The sequence below is a fragment of the Pristiophorus japonicus genome, chromosome 16 (assembly GCF_044704955.1).
Source record: "Pristiophorus japonicus isolate sPriJap1 chromosome 16, sPriJap1.hap1, whole genome shotgun sequence".
Classification (NCBI taxonomy): Eukaryota; Metazoa; Chordata; class Chondrichthyes; family Pristiophoridae; genus Pristiophorus; species Pristiophorus japonicus.
The window spans coordinates 36,784,950-36,809,162 of NC_091992.1; the positions used below are offsets into that span (position 1 = coordinate 36,784,950).

Sequence of the window (24,213 nt, forward strand, 5' to 3'; positions counted from 1 at the left end):
ATGAAGAATTTGAAAACAAGGATGGGACTTTTCAATTCGAGGCGTTGCTTAACCGGGTTTCAGTGTAGGTCAGTGAGTACAGGGGTAATGGGAGAATGGGACTTGGTGCGAGTTAGGACACGTGCAGCCGAGTTTTGGATGACATCAAGTTTATGTAGAGTCGAATGTGGGAGACTAGCCAGGAGTGCGTTGGAATAGTCAAGTCTAGAGGAGATGGGCCGATGTTACAGAGGTGGAAATAGGCAGTCTTAGTTGTGCCACGGATATGTGGTTAGAAGCTCATTTCAGGGTCAAATATAACACCAAGGTTGCAAACCGTCTGGTTCAGCCTCAGACGTATGTTAGGGAGAGGGAGTCAGTGGCAAGAGAACAGAGTTTGTGGCAGGGACCGAAAACAATAGCTTTGGTCTTCCCAATATTTAATTGGAGAAAATTTCTGTCCATCCAGAACTGGATGTCGAATAAACAGTCTGACAATTATAGACCGTGGAAGGAAGTGGTGGTGAGATAGAGCTGAGTGTCATCAACGTACATGTGGAAACTGATGCTGTGTTTTTGGATGATGTCGCCAAGGGGCAACATGTAGATGATAAATAGGAGGGGGCAAGAATAGATCCTTGGGGGACATCAGAGGTAACGATGAGGGAGCGGGAAGAGAAGCCACTGCAGGTGATTCTCTGGCAATGATTAGATCGATAAGAATGGAACCGGTGAGTACAGTCCCACCCAGCTGGACGACGGTGGAGAGGCGTTGGAGAAGGATGGAGTGGTCAACCGTGTCAAAGGCTGCAGACAAGTCAAGAAGGACGAGGAGGGATAGTTTACCTTTGTCACAGTCACAAAGGATGTAATTTGTGACTTTGATAAGAGCCATTTCAGTTCTGTGGCAGGGGCGGAAACCGGATTGGAGGGATTCAAACATGGAGTTGCGGGAAAGGTGAGCACGGATTTGTGAGGCAACAAAAGGTTCAAGGACTTTGGAAAGGAAAGGGAGGTTGAAGATGGGATGGTAGTTTGCAAGGACGGAGGAGTCGAGGGTTGGTTTTTGAGGAGGAGTGATGATGGCAGATTTGAGGGAGAGGGGGACAGTACCTGAGGAGAGAGAACCGTTAACAATGTCGGCTAACATGGGAGCCAGAAAAGGAAGTTGGGTGGTCAGCAGTTTGGCGGGGATAGGGTCATGACACAATGCAGACAATTTCAATTATTGTTCACCAATGCCCCCAAATCCTTCTCTCATGTTGTAGACTTACATTATTTAGTTTATAGTTCCAATCTCCTTCCCTAGTCTTACTTCTTTGCACTGCCAACAGTGAATTTAATTTGCCATCTCCCAGTCCAATTTACCAATCTGTCTATATCACTCTGCATCAAATTGACCTGGTCTTGATTGACAGTCTTGTCTGTATCCCCACTTTATAATCATTGGTTTACAGCTTGAAAGCAAAGTGTCAGCACTGATCCTTAGTCCCTCATTAGTCACTTTCTGTCACTCGGATGCAGCTCCATGCACGACCACTCTGTCTCCTTTATTACAGCCAGTTGTCAATCTGCTTCAACAACTGCCCACCTATGCTGAGCTTTCCTGCCTGATGCAGTAATGTATCAAAAACCTGTCCGAATTTAAGCAATATCCGTGGACTTCCCGTCATCCAAAAACTCTGATACCTTTTCAAAAAGTTTTGTCAACATAAACTTCCACCCAGTGTGGGAGAAATTTGGGTTATTTGCGCCACTCATTAGCGACTCCTGCTAAATTTGCCGGGAGTTTAGCGGCGGCAACATGTAGCGCCCCATTGACGTCATCTCTGCGCGCTGTGCCCTGGACCCAAAAATTGGGTATCGCCCTCTGAAGTTGCGCCAGGCGAAGACAGACAGCTTCAGGGGACGCGTACCGGATGGCTGGCCACTAGCGGGGCGAAACTTAAAGGGGAGGTGTGCTGCTGTTCATTAAAAAAAAATGACCAATTTTCTTCTGCACCCATTGGCGCTTTGGACGTGGGATCCATGCCGTGATCGGTCAGCTCGGCATTCTGCTTGAGTGTCGGGCTATTGGCTCGGCATCCTTGCTCCACGGTGATTCATGTAGGACCCTTTTTTTCCTGTAGAGAATGTAGATTGGGCCCTTTCCTTTAGTTCAGGGAAGAGCCCTCCTGTGGCAGCGCTACGAGGGCCAGTCCGTAGCGCTGCTGAGCCGTGCGCCCCGCTCCCGAGGTGTCCGTCCCTCTGCCAGCCCAGAAATGAAGTGGAGCGCTTGATTTAGCGTTCCACTTCCTCAATGGTAACCTCTACCTCTCGCAAGAGGCGTGACTTCTGCATCTCTCAACGGGACGTTACTGAATTTGTAGCCCTGAATATCTCGCTGACTTGCTCTGATGATTTTATGCTTTTCTAAGTGTTTCACAACACCTTTCTTTAGAATAAGGGGCCGCCCATTTAAAACTGAGATGGAGAAATTTCTTCTCTCAGAGGGTTGTAAATCTGTGGAATGCTCTGTCCCAGAAAGCTGTGGAGGCTGGGTCATTGAACATATTTAAGGCGGAGATAGACGGATTTTTGAGTGATAAGGGAGTAAAGGGTTATGGGGAGCGGGCAGGGAAGTGGAGCTGAGTCCATGATCAGATCAGCCATGATCTTATTGAATGGCAGAGCAGGCTCGAGGGGTCAAATGGCCTACTCCTGCTCCTATTTCTTATGTTCTTATGAAAACCTCTTAACTTCTTTTGACAAATATCAAACTGTAATTTCCAGGACTTCTGCACTTTTTCAAAGAATTCTAGATCTTTTGCTCTTTTTCAGGACTCCTGCCATGATTGGATGCTCGTTTGTGGTGAATAGATTGTTTTTTGGTGAGATCGGCCTGCTGGACCCTGGAATGGATGTTTATGGTGGAGAAAACATAGAACTAGGGATTAAGGTAAATCATTATCCTCTTGAGAAATTGTTGATTTTGGACTGTTAAGAGGGCTGATTTTTTTTCTTGCAGCCTGTAATTTGACTCAGATTTGTGTGACTCGAAAACTGCTATGCAATGAAAAGGATGAATTAGCACTATACCTACCCACCTGCTGTGAAATTGTATCGTGCTGTTGAAATTCATAGGGCTCCCGTGGCCTGTTGGTTGCATGCATAAAAAAAACAGAATGTTACACCACAGAAACAAGCCATCAGGCTCATCAAATCTGTGCTGGAGTTTTTCTCCATGAGAGTCACCAAGTCTAATGCAACTCTCCTGCTCACTTCCCATACGCTTTAATATTCCTCTCTTTCAGCAGCTATCTAATTCCCTTTTAAAATAATTTATAGACTTTGCCTCGACAATGGTTTGTGGCAGAGAATCCCCCAATCTAACAACACCTTGTATTTATATAGCGCCTTTAACGCAGTGAAACACCCCAAGGTGCTTCACAGGAGTATTATGTTTTAAATTTGACACCGATTGGCAGAAGGAGAAATTGCAGCAGGGCTTGGTCAAAGAGGTAGGTTTTAAGGAGCATCTTGAAGGAGGAGAGAGAGGTAGAGAGGCGGAGAGGTTTAGGCAGGGAATTCCAGAACTTGGGGCCTAGGCAACAGAAGGCAGGGCCACCAATGGTTGAGCGATTATAATCAGGGATGCTCAAGTGGGCAGAATTAGTGGAGCTCAGATATGTCGGGGCTCCATTCTGTGCTTAAAGAATTTTTCTTATAACCGCCCCTTAATATTTGAGAGACTATTTAAAAGGTGTGTCATCTCATTGCTGTCTTGCCAACCAGTGGAAACAACCTACCACTATTTATCTTATCATAATCTTGAAGAATCAATCAGGCCAATCCTTGCCTGCTCTGATCCAGTGAGCAGAGCCCTTTCGTTTCCAATCTCTCTACATGATATAACCCCTCATCCTTTGTGAATCTACAATATACCATTTCCAGTGCTTTTATTTCCTTCCTATAATGGGGTGCCCATAGCACTCCAACTGTGGCCTAACTTGTATGTACAAGTTCAGCAATGCCTCCCTGTTTGTGCATTCTATGCCTGTAAATACAAAATCAAGGACTCCATTTGCCTTTTGGACAGTCTATTTTTGCTCCTTCTACTGTCACCTTTAATGACCTATGTAGCAGCACAGAGAGCGGCCCCTCTGTTTTCCATTTAAAGTTTTACCATGTAATGTACCTGTCCTCCCTCTATTCTTATTTCCAAAATGTATGCCTTGAATGATGCATAAAAGCCCCAGAAAATCAGTAGATCATAAAATATTTATGACCTGTAAATGTATATTAAGTATTTGTCTGTTTATGGTATCACCCCACGTTATATAGCTGTCACTCTTTCAGCTGTGTAATAGATTTCATGCAAAAAAATTATATTTGTGAGCCTTCTGCCATAAAGCTGCTTTTGGGGGAAAGTTTAAACTGACCTGCAAAGAATATTTACCTTTAGAATCCATCAATGGTTTCCTCATGTGTCAGAGTGATTGCAGCCATTCCCATGCTGATCTTCAGAGTGGTACAGTACCTGCATTTTTGTTGCTATTGAGGCGAATCCTGACCAACGTCATTGCCAAACAGGTTGATTAATTAATATAAGATTTTATTACAACAATGGGCAATCAGCCCTTTACATATTCCAGATGATAGCACTGAGATATTTGCTTTTGGCAGTATCAATGGCCAAATCCTTAACGCCTCATACAGACTTCCTCTGTCTGCTAATTTAGATGGTAACCCAATATTACAAATGGATTAACACCTTCACTAAAATATTGGACAAAGAAATGTCATAGAAACATCGAAAATAGGTGCAAGAGTAGGCCATTTGGCCCTTCGAGCCTGCACCACCATTCAATAAGATCATGGCTGATCCTTCACCTCAGTACCCCTTTCCTGCTTTCTCTCCATACCCCTTGATCCCTTTAGCCGGAAGGGCCATATCTAACTCCATCTTGAATATATCCAATGAACTGGCATCAACAACTCTCTGCGGTAGGGATTTCCACAGGTTAACAACTCTGAGTGAAGAAGTTTCTCCTGATCTCAGTCCTAAATGGGCTACCCCTTATACTTAGACTGTGTCCCCTGGTTCTGGAATTCCCCAGCATCGGAAACATTCTTTCTGCATCTAACCTGTCCAGTCCTGTCAGAATTTTAAATGTTTCTATGAGATCCCCTCTCATCCTTCTAAACTCCAGTGAATACAGGCCCACTCGATCCAGTCTCTCCTCATATGTCAGTCCAGCCATCCCAGGAATCAGTCTGGTGAACCTTCGCTGCACTCCCTCAATAGCAAGAATATCCTTCCTCAGATTAGGAGACCAAAACTGAACACAATATTCCAGGTGAGGCCTCACCAAGGCCCTGTATAATTGCAGTAAGACTTCCCTGCTCCAATACTCAAATCCCCTAGCTATGAAGGCCAACATACCATTTGCCTTCTTCACCGCCTGCTGTACCTGCATGCCAACTTTCAATGGCTGATGTACCATGACATCCAGGTCTCGTTGCACCTTCCTTTTTCCTAATCTGCCGCCATTCAGATAATATTCTGCCTTTGTGTTTTTGCCCCCAAAGTGGATAATCTCACATTTATCCACATTATACTACATCTGCCATGCATTTTCCCACTCACCTAACCTGTCCAAGTCATCCTGCAGCCTCTTAGCGTCCTCCTCACACCGCCACCCAGTTTAGTGTCATCTGCAGAACTTGGAGATATTACACTCAATTCCTTCATCTAAATCATTAATGTATATTGTAAATAGCTGGGGTCCCAGCACTGAGCCTTGCGGCATTCCACTAGTCACTGCCTGCCATTCTGAAAAGGACCCGTTTATTCTGACTCTCTGCTTTCTGTCTACCAACCAGTTCTCTATCCACGTCCGTACATTACTCCCAGTGCCATGTGCTTTAATTTTGCACACCAATCTCTTGTGTGGGACCTTGTCAAAAGCCCTTTGAAAGTCCAAATACACCACATCCACTGGTTCTCCCTTGTCCACTCTACTAGATACATCCTCAAAAAATTCCAGAAGATTTCTCAAGCATGAATTCCCTTTCATAAATCTTCGCTGACTTGGACCGATCCTGTCACTGCTTTCCAAATGCGCTGCTATTTCATCTTTAATAATTGATTCCAACATTTTCCCCGCTACTGATGTCAGGCTAACCGGTCTATAATTACCCATTTTCTCTCCCTCCTTTTTTAAAATGTGGTGTTACATTAGTTACCCTCCAGTCCATAGGGACTGATCCAGAGTTGATAGACTGTTGGAAAATGATCACCAATGCATCATAGAAAGGATATTTCCACTTCGTGGGGAAACTAAAACTCGGGAACATAGGGCTAGAACCTTCACTTTTATGCGTGTCGCCCAAATATGTGCGATATTTCCGGCATTGGCAGTATAAAAGGGTTTTCAGATCGCCGGCTTCTCGCCCATTCTCAAAGCACATAGGGTCCATTTTTGAAAATGGGCGTTACCGCGAGCGATATGAAATGGGCGTTAGCGTAAAAATTTTTTGACCCTCTGCCGTAAAGTGTCGCCATCCTTAGCAACGGCATGGCAACGCACGATTCCCGCAATTCAGGCGGTCAAGGGTCATCATGACATGCAGAGAAGAAGAGACAGAGAGAGAGGGAGCTCGGAGGCACTGAAAGAGTGTGTGGCTGTGGTGTGTGCTTGTCTGGCTGTTGTGGGAGGCACGAAGGAGATTCACCAGTAGCAAAAAGCCTACTAAGCACCAAGAACATAGTTGGCACCGAGTTTTTGTCCAACAACTAAGATATAACATGGAAGGGATGGAGGAGGCCCTGGAGCTAGTAGCCAGGAACACTGGTGGCAGAGGGCTCCCAGTGATCCCGGAGCACGGCACTGCACCCCAAGGTGCCGCACTCCCATTGCCAACCACACGAGAGCCAGCAGCAACATCTTGCTTCTGGCTCGGAGCACGATCCCACCTCGGGACCGTCCTCACCCACATCCATCCAAGCAGCGTTTCAGCCATCACCCCACCTCCTTACCCCCAAATGAAGCATCGCCTGAGGACCTCCTCAGCCAAGCGGCTTGAAGTCGGGAGGGGAAGGGGAAGGGGTAGAGGTGGGGAGGAGAAGCCGCGGGGGGGAGGGAGGGTTGGTTTGTACAGAATTACTGATGATTTCAGACTAATATTCAGTTTAAATGTTTTTTATTTAACAAAACCTTGCAGCGCATTGGCTCAGATAGCTGCACCGTTACACGCTGGTGATTCCTTAACAAAGGGTATAATTACACTTAACTTCAATCAACTTAAACTTTAACTGTCACCAAGGTGATGCCCACCATTAATGTATGACCTGCACATCCAGCAGTATGTCAGCCTTGTAAATAACACCAACGTTCTTTCAGGCAAAGCGATCATTGATGAGCTCCTGACGTAAGGCTCTTGCAGCTATCATGCCACCACGGGCCCTTTCATGCGGTCTACAGGGGGGCGGGGGCATGGCTTCAGCATCAGCCTGATTGTCTGGTCTGATGTCAGTGTCCGCCTCCTCATCCTCCTCTTCCTCTCTCTGGTGCGATGGACTGTCAGACTCATCAGGCAATTCTTGTCCCCTCCTGATAGCCAAGTTGTGCAGCATGGAGCACACCACCACAAATTGAGCTACCTGCTCAGTGTGGTATTGGAGCTCGCCTCCTGAGTGGTCCAAGCATCTAAAGCGCTGCTTCAGCGCTCCAAAGATTTTCTCCACGATATTGCGAGTTGCTCTGTGGCTCTCGTCGTATTGCCTCTCGGCTTTGGTATGGGTGTCACGCAGGGGGGCCATCAGTCAGGTGGCGAGGCCATATCCTTTATCACCAAGCATCCAGCATTGACCTTGTGACTGATTGTTAAACAAGTCAGATACAGTGCTCTCACGCAGAATGTGAGCATCATGGAAATTTAGCATTCGCTGCCATCTTATAGAAACATTTTAAATAATGAAAGGGATAGACAAGATAGAGGCAGAGAGGTTGTTTCCACTGGTCGGGGAGACTAGAACTAGGTGGCACAGACTCAAAATACGGGGAAGCCAATTTAAAACCGAGTTGAGAAGGAATTTCTTCTCCCAGAGGGTTGTGAATCTGTGGAATTCTCTGCCCAAGGAAGCAGTTGAGGCTAGCTCATTGAATGTATTCAAGTCACAGATAGATAGATTTTTAACCAATAAGGGAATTAAGGGTTATGGGGAGCGGGTGGGTAAGTGGAGCTGAGTCCACGGCCAGATCAGCCATGATCTTATTGAATGGCGGAGCAAGCTCGAGGGGCTAGATGGCCTACTCCTGTTCCTAATTCTTATGTTCTTATGCCATTATAATTTGCTGGTGGTTGACAACCAGTTCAGGGAGTGGAATCTCTTGTGGTTCTTGAAACCCTCTACATCCTGAAAAGGTGCCTGCATCGCGACGTGTGTACAATCTATTGCTCCTTGCACCTTGGTGAAGTTTGCAATTCTGGAGCCCTCTCACTCTGTGCCTCCCTGATCATAGGGAAGCTGATCAAGTCCCTCCTGCGTTCGTACAGGGCTTCAGTGACCTGTCTAATGCAGCGATGTGCGACATGCTGAGAAAGTCCGCAAATGTCTCCAGCTGTGGCTTGAAAAGAACCCGAGGCGTAGAATGACAGTGCGGTGGTGACTTTGACCGCGATGGACAGTACAACACTGATGGTGCTGGCAGGCTGCAGATCTGCCCTTATCAGCTGGCATACCTCAGTGATAACCTCTTTGTGGAAGCGCAGTCTCCGAAGACAAGTGGTGTCGGGCAAGTCGAGGTAAGAATTCTTAGAAACATAGAAATTTACAGCACAGGAGGAGGCCATTTCAACCCATCGTGTCCACGCCGGCTGACAAAGAGCCACATGGCCCTTGGTCAACAGCCCTAAAGGTTACATTTAAACCTATGAACAATGACAGAAAGGCAAAGAGCACCCAGCCTAACCAGTCTGCCTCACACCCCTTATACTAAAACATTCTACACTCCACCCCAACCAAAGCCATGTGATCTCCTGGGAGAGGCAAAAACCAGATTAAAAACCCAGGCCAATTTAGGGAGAAAAAATCTGGGAAAATTCCTCTCCGATCCATCCAGGCGATCGAAACTAGCCCAGGAGATCACCCTGGCGATATTCTATTCCCTGCAGTACTTACCATTATATCTGCTCCGTCCAACAAAAGGTCATCCAGTCTAATCCCAATTACCAGCTCTAGGTCCGTAGCTTCTCCTTGTACTTGTCATCAGTCTGTCACGTCTTACATTGGGCACATAATGCAGTGCAGCATACCTTCGGCGCTCTCGAGTCTGTTGCATGTAATTGGTCACCAAGAGAGGGTAAGAAAGAACAGGCCCCATTGCAGTAGCTCTCTGTTTTCCACCGATTGGTCACAAACAAGGAATGTCCCGACGAAGACACGTATTCAATTCCAATCGGTCACAGTATGGTCAAGATGTTTGTAGAGATGTTCACATCAACTCCAAAGACCTGCAGAGTACATCCGAACTCCGCTGAGGCTGAAGCACAGCAGCCTTTTAAAGGATGCAACATGTGATCTAGAACATGGCGTCCATAACACTGATCAGTTCCAGTTAGTTCCACTTTTTCTGGGCGTTTTTTTGGGCAAGTGATATTGTAGGCGATATGTGTGCGAGATGGTGAAAGTGACGCTGGGCGATCTCATGGCCACTAGTTTCAGTAAATATGTTCTTTACGACAAAAAAAAGTGGGCAGGCAATATTATTGAATCTCGGCGTTAAATCAGTGCGGAAATTAACGCTGGCGATATTATGGGCGTTGATTTCGTCCATTCTGATGATTCCGCCCCAAAAAAGTGGCTGGGCTGTAATATTTTTTCCCGACATTAAGCACGTGGGCAAAGTAACGCTTGACAATAAATTTCCTAAAAATGCCCGTCAGTTTCCATTTTGTGCCAAAATGGGCAATATTTCAGCGGTAAAATGAGCGTTAAGTGGGCGTTAAACATGCAAAAAAAGTGGAGGTTCCAGCCCCTTGTCTCAGAACAAGGGGCCGCCCATTTAAAACTGAGCTGAGGAGGCATTTCTTCTCTGAGGGTTGTAAATCTATGGAATTCTCTGCCCCAGAGAGCTGTGGAGGCTGGGTCATTGAATATATTTAAGGCGGAGGTAGACAGATTTTTGAGCGATAAGGGAGTAAAGAGTTATGGGGAGCGGGCAGGGAAGTGGAGCTGAGTCAATGATCAGATCAGCCATGATCTTATTGAATAGCGGAGCAAGCTCAAGGGGCTAAATGGCCTACTCTTGCTCCTATGTCTTATGTTCTTATGTTACATGTTTGTCCACTATTGCAAACATTCATTTCTGGTGTATAATGGGCAGTCAGGAGTAGGAGTGGAACTGTTTCAGTAATTCATAGTCTTGCTGTAAGTGTTCTTAAAAATCTATCCACTGCAGTATATACTGTAACCATGTAAAGGTTCTGAGGCTACCAAGCTGTACACTTCCTGTGGTGGCGCTATTTTAACTTAATTCTCAAGATGAGCAACATGCTCCATTGTAATCTATCAACAATTGAATCTTCTCTGAGGAAGGCTTCAATGATCTTGAAAGAAAATTCTAAGTAGTGTATTGCTGATTATCATACTTTGGTTGTGTCTTCACAAAGGAAGACACGAATAACCTCCCGAAAATGCTAGGGGACTGAGGGTCTAGCGAGAAGGGGGAACTGAGGGAAATCCTTATTAGTCAGAAAATGGTGTTAGGGAAATTGAAGGGACTGAAGGCTGATAAATCCCAAGGGCCTGATAGTCTGCATCCCAGAGTACTTAAGGAAGTGGTACTAGAAATAGTAGATGCATTGGTGGTCATTTTCCAACATTCCATGGACTCTGGTTCAGTTCCTATAGATTGAAGGGTAGCTAATGTAACCCCACTTTTTAAAAAAGGAGGGAGAGAGAAAACAGCGAATTATAGACCCGTTAGCCTGACATCGGTAGTGGGGAAAATGCTGGAATCAATTATTGAAGCTGTAATAGCAGCGCATTTGGAAAGCAGTGATAGTATCGGTCCAAGTCAGCATGGATTTATGAAAGGGAAATCATGCTTGACAAATCTTCTAGAGTTTTTTGAGGATGTAACTAGTAGAATGGATAAGGGAGAACCAGTGGATGTGGTGTATTTGGACTTTCAAAGGGCTTTTGACAAGGTCCCACACAAGAGATTAGTGTGCAAAATTAAGGTACATGGTATTGGGGATAATGTATTGACGTGGATAGAGAACTGGTTGGCATACAGGAAGCAAAGAGTGGGAATAAACGGTCCTTTTCAGAATGGCAGGCAGTAACTAGTGGGGTGCCACAGGGTTCAGTGCTGGGACCCCAGCTATTTACAATATACATTAATGATTTAGACGAAGTATGTAATATCTCCAAGTTTGCAGATGACACTAAGCTGGGTGGCAGTGCGAGCTGCTAGGAGGCTGCAGGGGGTCTTGGATAAGTTAGGTGAATGGAAAAATGCATGGCAGATGCAGTATAATGTGGATAAGTGTGAGGTTATCCACTTTGGTGGCAAAAACAGGAAGGCAGATTAATATCTAAAAGGGAAGGTGCAAAGTGTCATGGTACATCAGTCATTGAAGGTAGGCATGCCGGTACAGTAGGCAGTTAAAAAAAGCAAATGGCATGTTGCCCTTCATAGCGAGGGGATTTGAGTACAGTGGCAGGGAGGTGTTACTATAGTTGTACAGGGCCTTGGTGAGGCCACACCTGGAGTATTGTGTACAGTTTTGGTCTCCTAACTTGAGGAAGGACATTCTTGCTATTGAGGGAGTGCAGCGAAGGTTTACCTGACTGATTCCCAGGATAGCAGGACTGACATATGAAGAAAGACTGGATCGACTAGGCTTATAGTCACTGGAATTTAGAAGAATGAGAGGGGATCTCATAGAAACGTTTAAAATTCTGATGGGATTGGACAGGTTTGATGCAGGAAGAATGTTCCCGATGTTGGGCAAGTCCAGAACCAGGGGTCACAGTCTAAGGATAAAGGGTAAGCCATTTAGGACCGAGATGAGGAAAAACTTCTTCACTCAGAGAATTGTGAACCTGTGGAATTCTTTACCACAGAAAGTTGTTGAGGCCAGTTCATTAGATATATTCAAAAGGGAGTTAGATGTGGCCCTTACGGCTAAAGAGATCAAGGGGTATGGTGAGAAAGCAGGAATGGGGTTCTGAAGTTGCATGATCAGCCATGATCATATTGAATGGTGGTGCAGGCTCGAAGGGCCGAATGGCCTACTCCTGCACCTACTTTCTATGCTATGTTTCTAAGCAAGTCTCTAAAGTACTTGAAGATTTGTTGGTGCAGCTGAGGAAAGGGGACTAACAATTTGAATGTTGATGGATTTCAACCTCTCATTGTTCCTCCCTGGATGTTTACCAGATTCTCTCCCTCAACTGCAATCTCTGTATTGTAGCAAATGACTTTAGGCAGCAAGTGATTTGAGATTACAAAGTCACGTGGTAAACCAAAGGCTTTAGATGTTTTATGATGACTGGCTGTCAGTGCCTGTGAGTGCAAATTGTGAAGCTACAATACTGTTTTCAATGTTCAGATGTTGGGATAAAATAAATCAATACAAACTATCTCAAATTAGGGAATAATTTTGTGCAATCAGAATTCATTAATAAGAGTCTGCAGTATTCCTTGAAAGAACAGAGCTCATTATCTGCACTGTAATTTACTGATTAAAACATCAAAGCACATTGATGGTGAGCAGAAAGCAGCATCTATACATATCCCAGGCTCTTTAATGATGTTTGACTAAGACGTCAGTCTTGTTATTGATCATCTTCTGTTAAAGTGGGCTAAGTGCTCAGTAAATTCATCTGATGGCGACGGCAAACACTTGCTAGACTGTTCTTGGATAGATGCACAATTCAGAAACTGGGTACAACTGTCGACTTTAGCGGATTACAAAGCAGGAGATATTTCGTTCACAGTTGGCTTCTGAGGAATTCGCTTGGGTCAATGGTTGCACAAACACCTCTGAGTCAGAAGGATTTGTGTTCAAGCCCCACTCCAGGGGTAGACTGACACTTCAGTTCAGTACTGTGGGAGTGTTGAGGTGGTGCCTTGGTGGATGAGATGTTAGACCGCGGATATGTCTGCCTAATGATGTGGACGGGAAAGAACCCATGACATTATTTGAAGACGAACAAGGGAGTTCTCCTGGTATCTGCATTAACACTTACCCCACCAATAAAGCCTAATATTTACCTAATTATCTCATTTAATGTTTGTAAGACCTTGCTGTGCAGTAATTGATTGTTGTGTTTGCCTACATAACAAAGTGACTGCATTTCAAAATTAACTTGTAAACAGTGAAGCACTTTGGGTTGTCTTAAGCACAAGAAAGTGCATAGAATGCAAATTATTTTTTTCTGGAGGTCAGGAATGTAATGATGAGTAGACTTTCCCCGTTTAAGAGATGAAAAAGATTTTCAGTTTTGACTTGGTCTCACTGTCACTTGTATTGTGCGAATAGAGGATGCCTGGAAGAACTCAGTGACCCTGAATTTCCGTGAGGATTGTGCCAATCTCCCACCGTAACTTTGGTGGGTGTTTGGCGGAATTCTTGAAGACACGACGTAAACGCTTTAAAATGGCCATTTACGTTGATCTTGTGCTGAAGTTACGACGGGAGATAGGGACAACCCCCACAGAAATTTAGGGCCAGTCAGTTTTCAGCACTACTAGTGTCTCAAATTACATCCCCACAGGATGAGCAATGTACAGTACCCTAAATAGTCATAATGAAAACCCACCATCAATTTCAACTATTGTGATAGCATTGTGACTCTTGTAGACCCCTGATTGGCTTGACATTTGAGTGAGTCTTTCATATTCCCCATATTGCTCAGAAATAAAGACCACTAGAGGCATTACTTCAAGGACACTTGCATGTTCTGCACTTTATGTCTGCATAATTACATTTAGAAATCTATATCAGTGTAAATGATACTGACATTGGGCTTGTAGCTGGAATGAGTTTCAGAATCTGTATAAACATATTCAATGTTGAACACATTATGTATGCAGGCAACGTATAAAACATTGAAGCCAACTCAATCCTTTCAGAGCAGAATGTATGTAAATTGTATGTAAATCTTATTTAGGTCACAGGTTGTATTTGTATTAGGAAGCAACAAACAACAACTTGTATTGATATAATGCCTTGAACGTAGAAAAACATTTCAAGGTGCTTCATAGATGCATCATCAGACAAAAAACGAAGGTGAGCTAAAGGAGCAGGTATTAGGAGGTGGGACTGAAAGCTTGGTAAAGGAAGTTGGTTTTAAGGAGGGCCTTAAAGGAGGAGGGGAAGTTGGAGTGGCAGAGGCGTTTCGGATGGGAATTCTAGAGTGTGGAGCCTAGGTGGCTGAAGCCCCCAATAATGGGGCATAATGCGATTGGAGGCCAAAATATTTAAATATTTAAATATTTCTCCCTCCTTGGTGTGCACTGATCCCCAAGGTACTTTAGTTGTTGAAATGGCGTTCCAAATACCCAGAACTGTAAACTATATTTTTCATGACCTGCAGGATGGGTTCTTTTATTGATCTACTTTTCTAAAAGTAGCGCAATGGTCAATGCAGTGAGACTTAAAGAAAAATGAACCCTTTTTTGTTTTAACTCTATACAATGGTGCCCTTCGGTCCTTTTCCTTTAGACGTTATGATGACAGTTCTTTATAATCATGATGCAGCATAGGAGGAGGCCTGTGCCGGCTCGATGAAAGTGCTATCCAATTAGCTCCACTCCTCTGCTCCTTCTCCATAGTCCTGCAAATGTTTCCACTTCAAGTTTTATCCAGTTCCCTTTTGAAAGTTACTTTTGAATCTGCTTCCATCACCCTTTCAGGCAGTGCAGATCATAACAAATAACAAATTGCTGCGTAAATTTTTTTCCTCACGTCGTCTCTGGTTCTTTTGCCAATTATATTAAATCTGTGTCCTCTGGTTACTGACCCTTCTGCCACCGGAAGCAGTTTCTTCTTATTTACTCCTCCAAAACTCTTCATGATTTTGAACAGCTCTATCAAATCTCCTCTTAACCTTCTCTGCTCGAAAGAGAACAACCCTAGCTTCTCCAGTCTCTCCACATAGCTGAAGTATTTCATCCCTGGTACTATCCTGGTAAATCTCCTCTGCATCCTCTCAATTGTCTTGGCCTCCTTCCTAAAGTTTGGTGCCTGGAATTGGCAACAATATTCCCGCTGAGGTCTAACCAGTGTTTCATAAAGGTTTAACATAACTGCCTTGCTGTTGTGCTCCTGTATAACTTTGTAATAGCCCTCTGAACTTGTCCTGCCACCTTCAAAGCTATGTAAACATACACCTCCAGATCTTTGTTCCTGCACCCTCTTTAAAACTGTACCATTTAGTTTTTATAGCTTCTCCTCATTCTTCCTCCCAAAAGAGTAGGAATCGCAGGATAGCGCACTTGAATACGTGGCTTGAGCAGTGGTGCAGCAGGGAGGGATTCAAATTCCTGGGGCATTGGAACCAATGGGGGAGGTGGGACCAGTACAAACCAGACGGTCTGCACCTGGGCAGAACCGAAACCAATGTCCTAGGGGGAGTGTTTGCTAGTGCTGTTGGGGAGGAGTTAAACTAATATGGCAGGGGGATGGGAACCAATGCAGGGAGACAGAGGGAAACAAAAAGGAGACAAAAGCAAAAGACAGAAAGGAGATGAGGAAAAGTGGAGGGCAGAGAAACCCAAGGCAAAGAACAAAAAGGGCCACTGTACAGCAAAATTCTAAAAGGACGAAAAGTGTTAAAAAAAACAAGCCTGAAGGCTTTGTGTCTTAATGCAAGGAGTATCCGTAATAAGGTGGATGAATTAACTGTGCAAATAGATGTTAACAAATATGATGTGATTGGGATTACAGAGACGTGGCTCCAGGATGATCAGGGCTGGGAACTCAACATCCAGGGGTATTCAACATTCAGGAAGGATAGAATAAAAGGAAAAGGAGGTGGGATAGCATTGCTGGTTAAGGAGGAGATTAATGCAATAGTTAGGAAGGACATTAGCTTTGATGATGTGGAATCTATATGGGTAGAGCTGCAGAACACCAAAGGGCAAAAAACGTTAGTGGGAGTTGTGTACAGACCTCCAAACAGTAGTAGTGATGTTGGGGAGGGCATCAAACAGGAAATTAGGGGTGCATGCAATAAAGGTGCAGTAGTTATAATGGGTGACTTTAATATGCACATAGATTGGGCTAACCAAACTGGAAGCAATACGGTGGAGGAGGATTTCCTGGATTGCATAAGGAATGGTTTTCTAGACCAATATGTCGAGGAACCAACTAGGGGGGAGGCCATCTTAGACTGGGGGTTGTGTAATGAGAGAGGATTAATTAGCAATCTCGTTGTACGAGGCCCCTTGGGGAAGAGTGACCATAATATGGTGGAATTCTGCATTGGGATGGAGAATGAAAAAGTTAATTCAGAGACCATGGTCCAGAACTTAAAGAAGGCTAACATTGAAGGTATGAGGCGTGAATTGGCTAGAATAGATTGGCGAATGATACTTAAGGGGTTGACTGTGGATGGGCAATGGCAGACATTTAGAGACCGCAAGGATGAACTACAACAATTGTACATTCCTGTCTGGCGTAAAAATAAAAAAGGGAAGGTGGCTCAACCGTGGCTATCAAGGGAAATCAGGGATAGTATTAAAGCCAAGGAAGTGGCATACAAATTGGCCAGAAATAGCAGCGAACCCGGGTACTGGGAGAAATTTAGAACTCAGCAGAGGAGGACAAAGGATTAGGGCAGGGAAAATGGAGTACAAGAAGAAGCTTGCAGGGAACATTAAGACGGATTGCAAAAGTTTCTATAGATATGTAAAGAGAAAAAGGTTAGTAAAGACAAACGTAGGTCCCCTTAAGTCAGAATCAGGGGAAGTCATAACGGGGAACAAAGAAATGGCGGACCAATTGAACAAGTACTTTGGTTCGGTATTCACTAAGGAGGACACAAACAACCTTCCGGATATAAATGGGGTCAGAGGGTCTAGTAAGGAGGAGGAACTGAGGGAAATCCTTATTAGTCGGGAAATTGTGTTGGGGGGAAATTGATGGGATTGAAGGCCAATAAATCCCCAGGGCCTGATGGTCTGCATCCCTGAGTACTTAAGGAGGTGGCCTTGGAAATAGTGGATGCATTGACAGTCATTTTCCAACATTCCATTGACTCTGGATCAGTTCCTATGGAGTGGAGGGTAGCCAATGTAACCCCACTTTTAAAAAAAGGAGGGAGAGAGATAACAGGGAATTATAGACCGGTCAGCCTGACATCGGTAGTGGGTAAAATGATGGAATCAATTATTAAGGATGTCATAGCAGCGCATTTAGAAAGAGGTGACATGATAGGTCCAAGTCAGCATGGATTTGTGAAAGAGAAATCATGCTTGACAAATCTTCTGGAATTTTTTGAGGATGTTTCCAGTAGAGTGGACAAGGAAGAACCAGTTGATGTGGTATATTTGGACTTTCAGAAGGCTTTCGACAAGGTCCCACACAAGAGATTAATGTGCAAAGTTAAAGCACATGGGATTGAGGGTAGTGTGCTGACATGGATTGAGAACTGGTTGTCAGACAGGAAGCAAAGAGTAGGAGTAAATGGGTACTTTTCAGAATGACAGGCAGTGACTAGTGGGGTACCGCAAGGTTCTGTGCTGGTGCCCCAGCTGTTTACACTGTACATTCATGATTTAGACAAGGGGATTAAATGTAGTATCTCCAAATTTGCGGATGACACTAAGTTGGGTGGCAATGTGAGCTGCGAGGAGGATGCTATGAGGCTGCAGAGCGACTTGGATAGGTTAGGTGAGTGGGCAAATGCATGGCAGATGAAGTATAATGTGGATAAATGTGAGGTTATCCACTTTGGTGGTAAAAACAGAGAGATAGACTATTATCTGAATGGTGACAAGATTAGGAAAAGGGGAGGTGCAACGAGACCTGGGTGTCATGGTACATCAGTCATTGAAGGTTGGCATGCAGGTACAGCAGGCGGTTAAGAAAGCAAATGGCATGTTGGCCTTCATAGCGAGGGGATTTGAGTACAGGGGCAGGGAGGTGTTACTACAGTTGTACAGAACCTGGAGTATTGTGTACAGTTTTGGTCTCCTAACCTAAGGAAGGACATTCTTGCTATTGAGGGTATGCAGCGAAGGTTCACCAGACTGATTCCCGGGATGGCGGGACTGACCTATCAAGAAAGACTGGATCAACTGGGCTTGTATTCACTGGAGTTCAGAAGAATGAGAGGGGACCTCATAGAAACGTTTAAAATTCTGATGGGTTTAGACAGGTTAGATGCAGGAAGAATGTTCCCAATGTTGGGGAAGTCCAGAACCAGGGGTCACAGTCTAAGGATAAGGGGTAAGCCATTTAGGACCAAGATGAGAAGAAACTTCTTCACCCAGAGAGAGGTGAACCTGTGGAATTCTCTACCACAGAAAGTAGTTGAGGCCAATTCACTAAATATATTCAAAAAGGAGTTAGATGAAGTCCTTACTACTAGGGGGATCAAGGGGTATGGCGAGAAAGCAGGAATGGGGGACTGAAGTTGCATGTTCAGCCATGAACTCATTGAATGAGAAGGGACCTCATAGAAACGTTTAAAATTCTGATAGGTTTAGACAGGTTAGATGCAGCATGAATGTTCCCAATGTTGGGGAAGTCCAGAACCAGGGGTCACAGTCTAAGGATAAGGGGCCTACTCCTGCACCTATTTTCTATGTTTCTATGGCCCCAAGTTTCCACATGATTTGCTCCTGATTTTTAGGAGCAACTGGTGTAGAACGGAGTATCTTAGAAATCGGAATTCTCCACATTTAGTTTTCTGCAGTTCTAGTCAGGTAGAACAGTTTCACTTTGGAACTTAATTTTTTTTTCAAAAGAGGGCGTGTCCGGCCACTGACGCCTGATTTCAAAGTTTCCACAGTGAAAACGTACTCCAAACTAACTTAGAATGGAGCAAGTGAAGATTTTTTACGCTTGAAAAAACCTTGTCTACACTTTAAAAAATCAGGCGCAGGTTACAAATTAGGCGTCGGGAACGAGGTGGGGGGGGAGGAAGGGAAGTCATTAAATTCTACAATCAATCCTTAGTTATACTTATACAAATATTATACAAATAAATCCAACCTGAATAAAAATTTATAAGCAAAGAAAAGATTAAATGAACCATGTTCCTACCTGTGTGAAAGTGCTTCAGGCAGGCCTTTCAGGCAGCGGTGTGGCATCAGTTTATCGACGGCAGGGGCAGGCAGCAAGCAGCCTTCGACCTGAGCTGCAGTGCTTGAGGCAGGGGTGTGGCGTCAGTTTATTGACGGCAGGGTCAGGCAGCAAGCAGCCTTCGAGCTGAGCTGCGGTGCTTGAGGCAGGCCTTCATTCCCCGCGAAGATGCAGCACCCGGACGGACTTGAGGCCATTCGGCCATGAGATTGCGGTGGCGTCAGTGGCTGGCCGGCAGCCGAAGAATCAACGCAGGACACACGCAGCTCATTAAGGTTCTTGAGGCCTTTCGGCCACGCTTTAGGGGCGGCGTCAGTGGCTGGCCGGCAGCCAAAGATATAGCAGCAGCCTTCGAACTGTGAAGGGGACTGAGGCCATTTGGATAGGGAAAGGCAGCCACATAGACAGTTTTATATTTAAATTTGCAGAATGGGTGCTGCATTGTCAACACCACGTATTATGCAATGGTTTGGCGTCAATTCACTGCATAGGAGAGAATTGATTTGAGCTCACCGCACCAGGAACGTCGTAACCCGTAGGTTGATGGGCAGGAGACCTTACCCACATCGACAATATCGAACCAGGCGCTCGTAGCTGGACATGAGCGAGGCTGATTGTGTGAAAAGGCTGCGTTTTCGCAGAGAAGTTGTCACTGAGATCTGTGATATAGTGAGAGCAGATTTGCAGCCCAGAAGCAGAAGGATAACTGCCTTGTCTGTTGAAGTGAAGGTAACAGCTGCACTTTCTTTCTATGCCTCGGGATCGTTTCAGCTACAACTGGAGATGTGTGTGCCATCTCTCAACGTGCAATACATGCCTGCGTTTACCAGGTCACGGCTGCACTTTATGCGCAAAGGAATGACTTCATCAATTTCCCAATGACCGCACATGCGATCCATGAGAGGGCTGTGAACTTCTTCAGGATTGCCGGCTTCCCAAAGGTACAGGGCTGCATTGATTGTACCCACATAGCCTTGCGAGCACCCGTGTAGGAATCTGAGCAGTACCGAAATAGGCAAGGTTTCCACTCTATCAATATGCAGCTCGTGTGTGACGACAAGCAGCGCATCATGTCAGTTGATGCGAGATACCCTGGCAGCACCCACAATGCGTTCATCCTACGCGACAGCGTTCTATCTGACATGTTTGAGCAGCAGCCAGAAGGGCAGAGCTGGCTACTGGGAGACAAAGGGTACGGCCTGACCACCTGGCTCATGACGCCCATACGCATGACACAGACAGAAGCTGACCGTCAATACAACATGGCGCACATTGCGACATGCAGCATCATTGAGAGGACCATTGGCACATTGAAACAGCGATTCCGTTGCCTGGACCATTCCGGAGGACAGTTGCAATACTCTCCTCAGATGTTCGGTCACTTCACTGTTGTGTGCTGCATGCTTCATAACTTAGCCATTATGAGACAGCAGGAGCTGGTAGTGGAACCCGAAGACCGACGTGAGGGTCCAGTGCATGATGATAGTATTACGGAAGACCAGGATGTGGATGATAACGACAATCAGGAAAGCATGCAAGTGCCTGATGCCGGAGCACGAGGTCGGAGGAGGGCCGTCCATCGTGCCCCTTTAACGATTGCTCGAGACTTGCGCCAGCAGCTCATCCATGAACGCTTCAACTACTGATGCCTGAGGGCTCTGCGACCACTTTTGCGTATGGACATGTTTATTCTTTGCAGTTGTTCCTACGTTGTGTTGTGTTAATGGAACATGAAACAGTTTTAATGAAAAAATATTTTATTGAAAAGTTAACGTCACTCTAATAAAATATTTATTGTATCAAACTATACTTTTTAATATGACTCTTGAAGATCACTTAAAATCTTTAAGATCACTTATAAACTTGTAAAGTTACAAAAGTTACAGAACACTTTCTATGTGAAAAATTTTACACTCTAAGATCACTTAAACTTCAGGATCACTTTTTAGGTGCAAAATTAAATAATTTACAGAATGTGAGAGCATTTACACTATAAGATCACTTAAAAACCATAAGATCCCTTATAAGTTATAAAGTTACAAAACTTACAAAACAGTTTCATTGTGAAAAATCTTACACTCTGAAGAACACTTAAACTTCAGGATCGCTTTTTAGGTGCAAAATTAAATAAGATACAAAAAAATGTGAGAGCATTTACAGTATAAGATCACTTAAAAACCGTAAGATCCCTTATAAGTTGTAAAGTTACAAAACTTACAAAACAATTTCAATTTGAAAAATGCTACTACAGCTACATCAAGAATAAGAACAAAAGCAGCAAAGAAAGGCTGCAACAATCTCTCATCCACATCTCAGTGAATGTTCACTTCCTCATGGGGGTGTCATTTGATTGGCTGGGCTGTGTGCCCTTATTGCAGCAGCTACCTCAACCAGGCCCTCCCTGACGGCCTGTGCCGTAATTTGCATGCCCTCCCTGATGGCCTGTGCCGTCGATTGCACTCCCTCGGACATTCCCTCCCTAAGTTCCCGTGTCATTACTGCTATTTCTCCCGTCAGGCCCGTCAACTCTTCACCTACTGCATTGACGCCACCGATGAGTGATCGGGTAAGCTCATTGGTCTCCATAACCAATGCCACAACCTGAGCCGCATCTGTTGCAGGCTGCCTTTCAGGAGAGCGTGTCTCCAATCTCCTTCTCCTCTGCCTGGGTCTGCCTCGTGGCACCACTACACTGGGAGGCGCGGGCACGGACGGTGGGATGCTCGGTGTTGCAATCGGCACCACTACACAGGGAGGCGCAGGCTGGGACTGTGGGATGCTCTGTGTTGCAGACGGTAGAACTAGAGGGAGAGGCTCGGGCTGGAACGGTAGGACGCTCGGTGTTCCAGACGACAGCACTCGAGTGCGAGCCGTGGGCTGGGATGTTGGATGAATGGGTGTAAACTGCTCCATGATATCAGCAGCAACACTGGGACCCGAAGCGTCGGAATCAAAACCATAGCAGGTGGAACCAGAACCTATGCGAGAGGGAGGCGCAGGCTGGGACGGTAGTGCACTGACTGTAGAATGCTGCATTATACCAGCAGCACCACTGGGACCCGCAACATCGGAAGCAAAACCATGGAAGGTGGGACCAAGACCTATGCTAGGGGTTGAAACTCTGATGCCCCTTGATGGGGGCTCATAAACATTAAATTGGAAGCTCCCCTCTGCAGACATTTCAGTCATTGCTGCCGTTATCCAGTCTGGTTCGTCCGCAGCTGGTTGTACTGGTTCTTGTTCTGTACCCTCAGGATCCTCAGGGTTGGCAGCAGCAGCATCGTCATCATCATCATCATCATCATCATCATCATCATCATGTTCTGCAAAATACATCAGAACAGTCAAATGCTTAACAGCAAGGGAGGGGGCCGGGTGGGTGGCATGAGTACTCTCACACATAGCAGGCCAGGCAGCAGGTTGATTTAAAGGGCCATGATGCATTTTCAGGACTTACCCTCTTCCTCGCGTGTGGGCCCGGCTTGTGCTGTACCGATTGCTTTACTCCATGTCCGACTCATCATAGCAGCTATCCTTTGTTCCAAGGGTGTCAGTGGATGCAGATTGGGCACGCCTCCTCCTGTCCGAGTTGCCTCCCTTTTGTTGTGGGCCAATTTCTTCTGCAAAGAGTAAAATATAACTTTTTACAGAGTGTGTCAGTCTGCAAGGTGGGACATACAGATAGCCAGGTTACAATTACGATTAAATTAAAAATGGGAACTATTACTTACACTAACTACTTGACCAAGGTCGTGCCATTTCTTTTTACACTGGCTTCCAGATCTCCTGGTATGCACCACTGCGCAGTAATCTTCTGCAACTTGGTTCCAGCGTTTCTTCATTTCTTTTGGTGGCACTTTTATGCGACCTCTGTTGCTGGTATCTAGCTCCTGCCATCTCTGCTCAATTACATTCACTAATATCACCACTTCCTCATGCAGGAAATTCTTTGTTCTTGGTGGACGTTGATCCATTGCAAAGTTGAATTGCCACTTTTATTTCTCCAAACACACAGTCCTTAATTTGCAGGCACCGGTTCTGCAAGTTTAGCAGTGAAAAGCTGAACTCACTGATTTCAGCAGGCGATTTATTCAGCAGTGCTGCTAAAAGCACTCCCTCACACACAGAAATATCAAGAAAATTAAAATACAAGCCTTTGCAGGGGTCCAAGAGACAAATCTTCACTTTTTCTGCAGCACTTTTAAAAATGGCCGAGTGCCAATGTTTACTTCAGACTGCGCGTGCGCGAACGCTCCAACGTGCACGCGCAGGGTTGCCGGCACCAAGAAGCCTCATTTAAATTGTACCCGCCCCCTCCTACTTACAAAATTGGCGTGAGCGGTAGGCTCCGCCCCCGTGTGCCGCGCCAAGCAGACATCGAGCTCAAAGGAGCTCGGCGTTTTTTTTCCGGCGCCGTTTTCAGCGCGAAAAACAGGCGCCCAGCTCTGAGGTGCGCCTTTTTCGCCGCGTGTGGAAACTTGCTGTAGTTTCTAAAATGAATCACTTCATACTTCTTTGCATTAAATGTTATTTGCCGTGTGTCTGCCCATTTTACCAGCCGGCCTATGTCCCCGTGACTTCTGTGACTCTCCAACTCACTGTTTACATTTCTGAGTTTCATGTTGCAATGTATTTGCTTCATGGGTTCTTTGCTTAAGAATTCATAGCAACACATTGCTTCGTCGACCCGAAACGTTAACTCTGTTTCTCTCCACAGATGCTGCCTTGACCCGCTGAAATTTCCAGCATTTTCTGTTTTTATTCCAGATTCCAGCATCTGCAGTATTTTGCTTTTGCTATTAAGAACTAGTTGGTTTATTAGCAAAGGCCTAACCATCACACTACACATTACCAGTTTATCAACCAGGCTCACAACCACCTGCCTCATCATGGAACCCCGAACACAACTGGCTGGGGTTTTAT

The 24,213-nt window shown here is 45.2% G+C and overlaps 1 protein-coding gene across 2 annotated transcripts in view; it reads left to right on the forward strand.

Moving 5' to 3' along the window:
- The window catches only part of galnt17 (polypeptide N-acetylgalactosaminyltransferase 17), a 472,564-nt gene that overhangs the window by 302,999 nt on the left and 145,352 nt on the right, over positions 1-24,213 (forward strand). For both annotated transcript variants that reach the window (XM_070857213.1, XM_070857214.1), the window contains one exon: positions 2,800-2,917. In XM_070857213.1, coding sequence (XP_070713314.1) covers positions 2,800-2,917 — 118 coding nt within the window. The remainder of the gene's footprint in view (positions 1-2,799; positions 2,918-24,213) is intronic.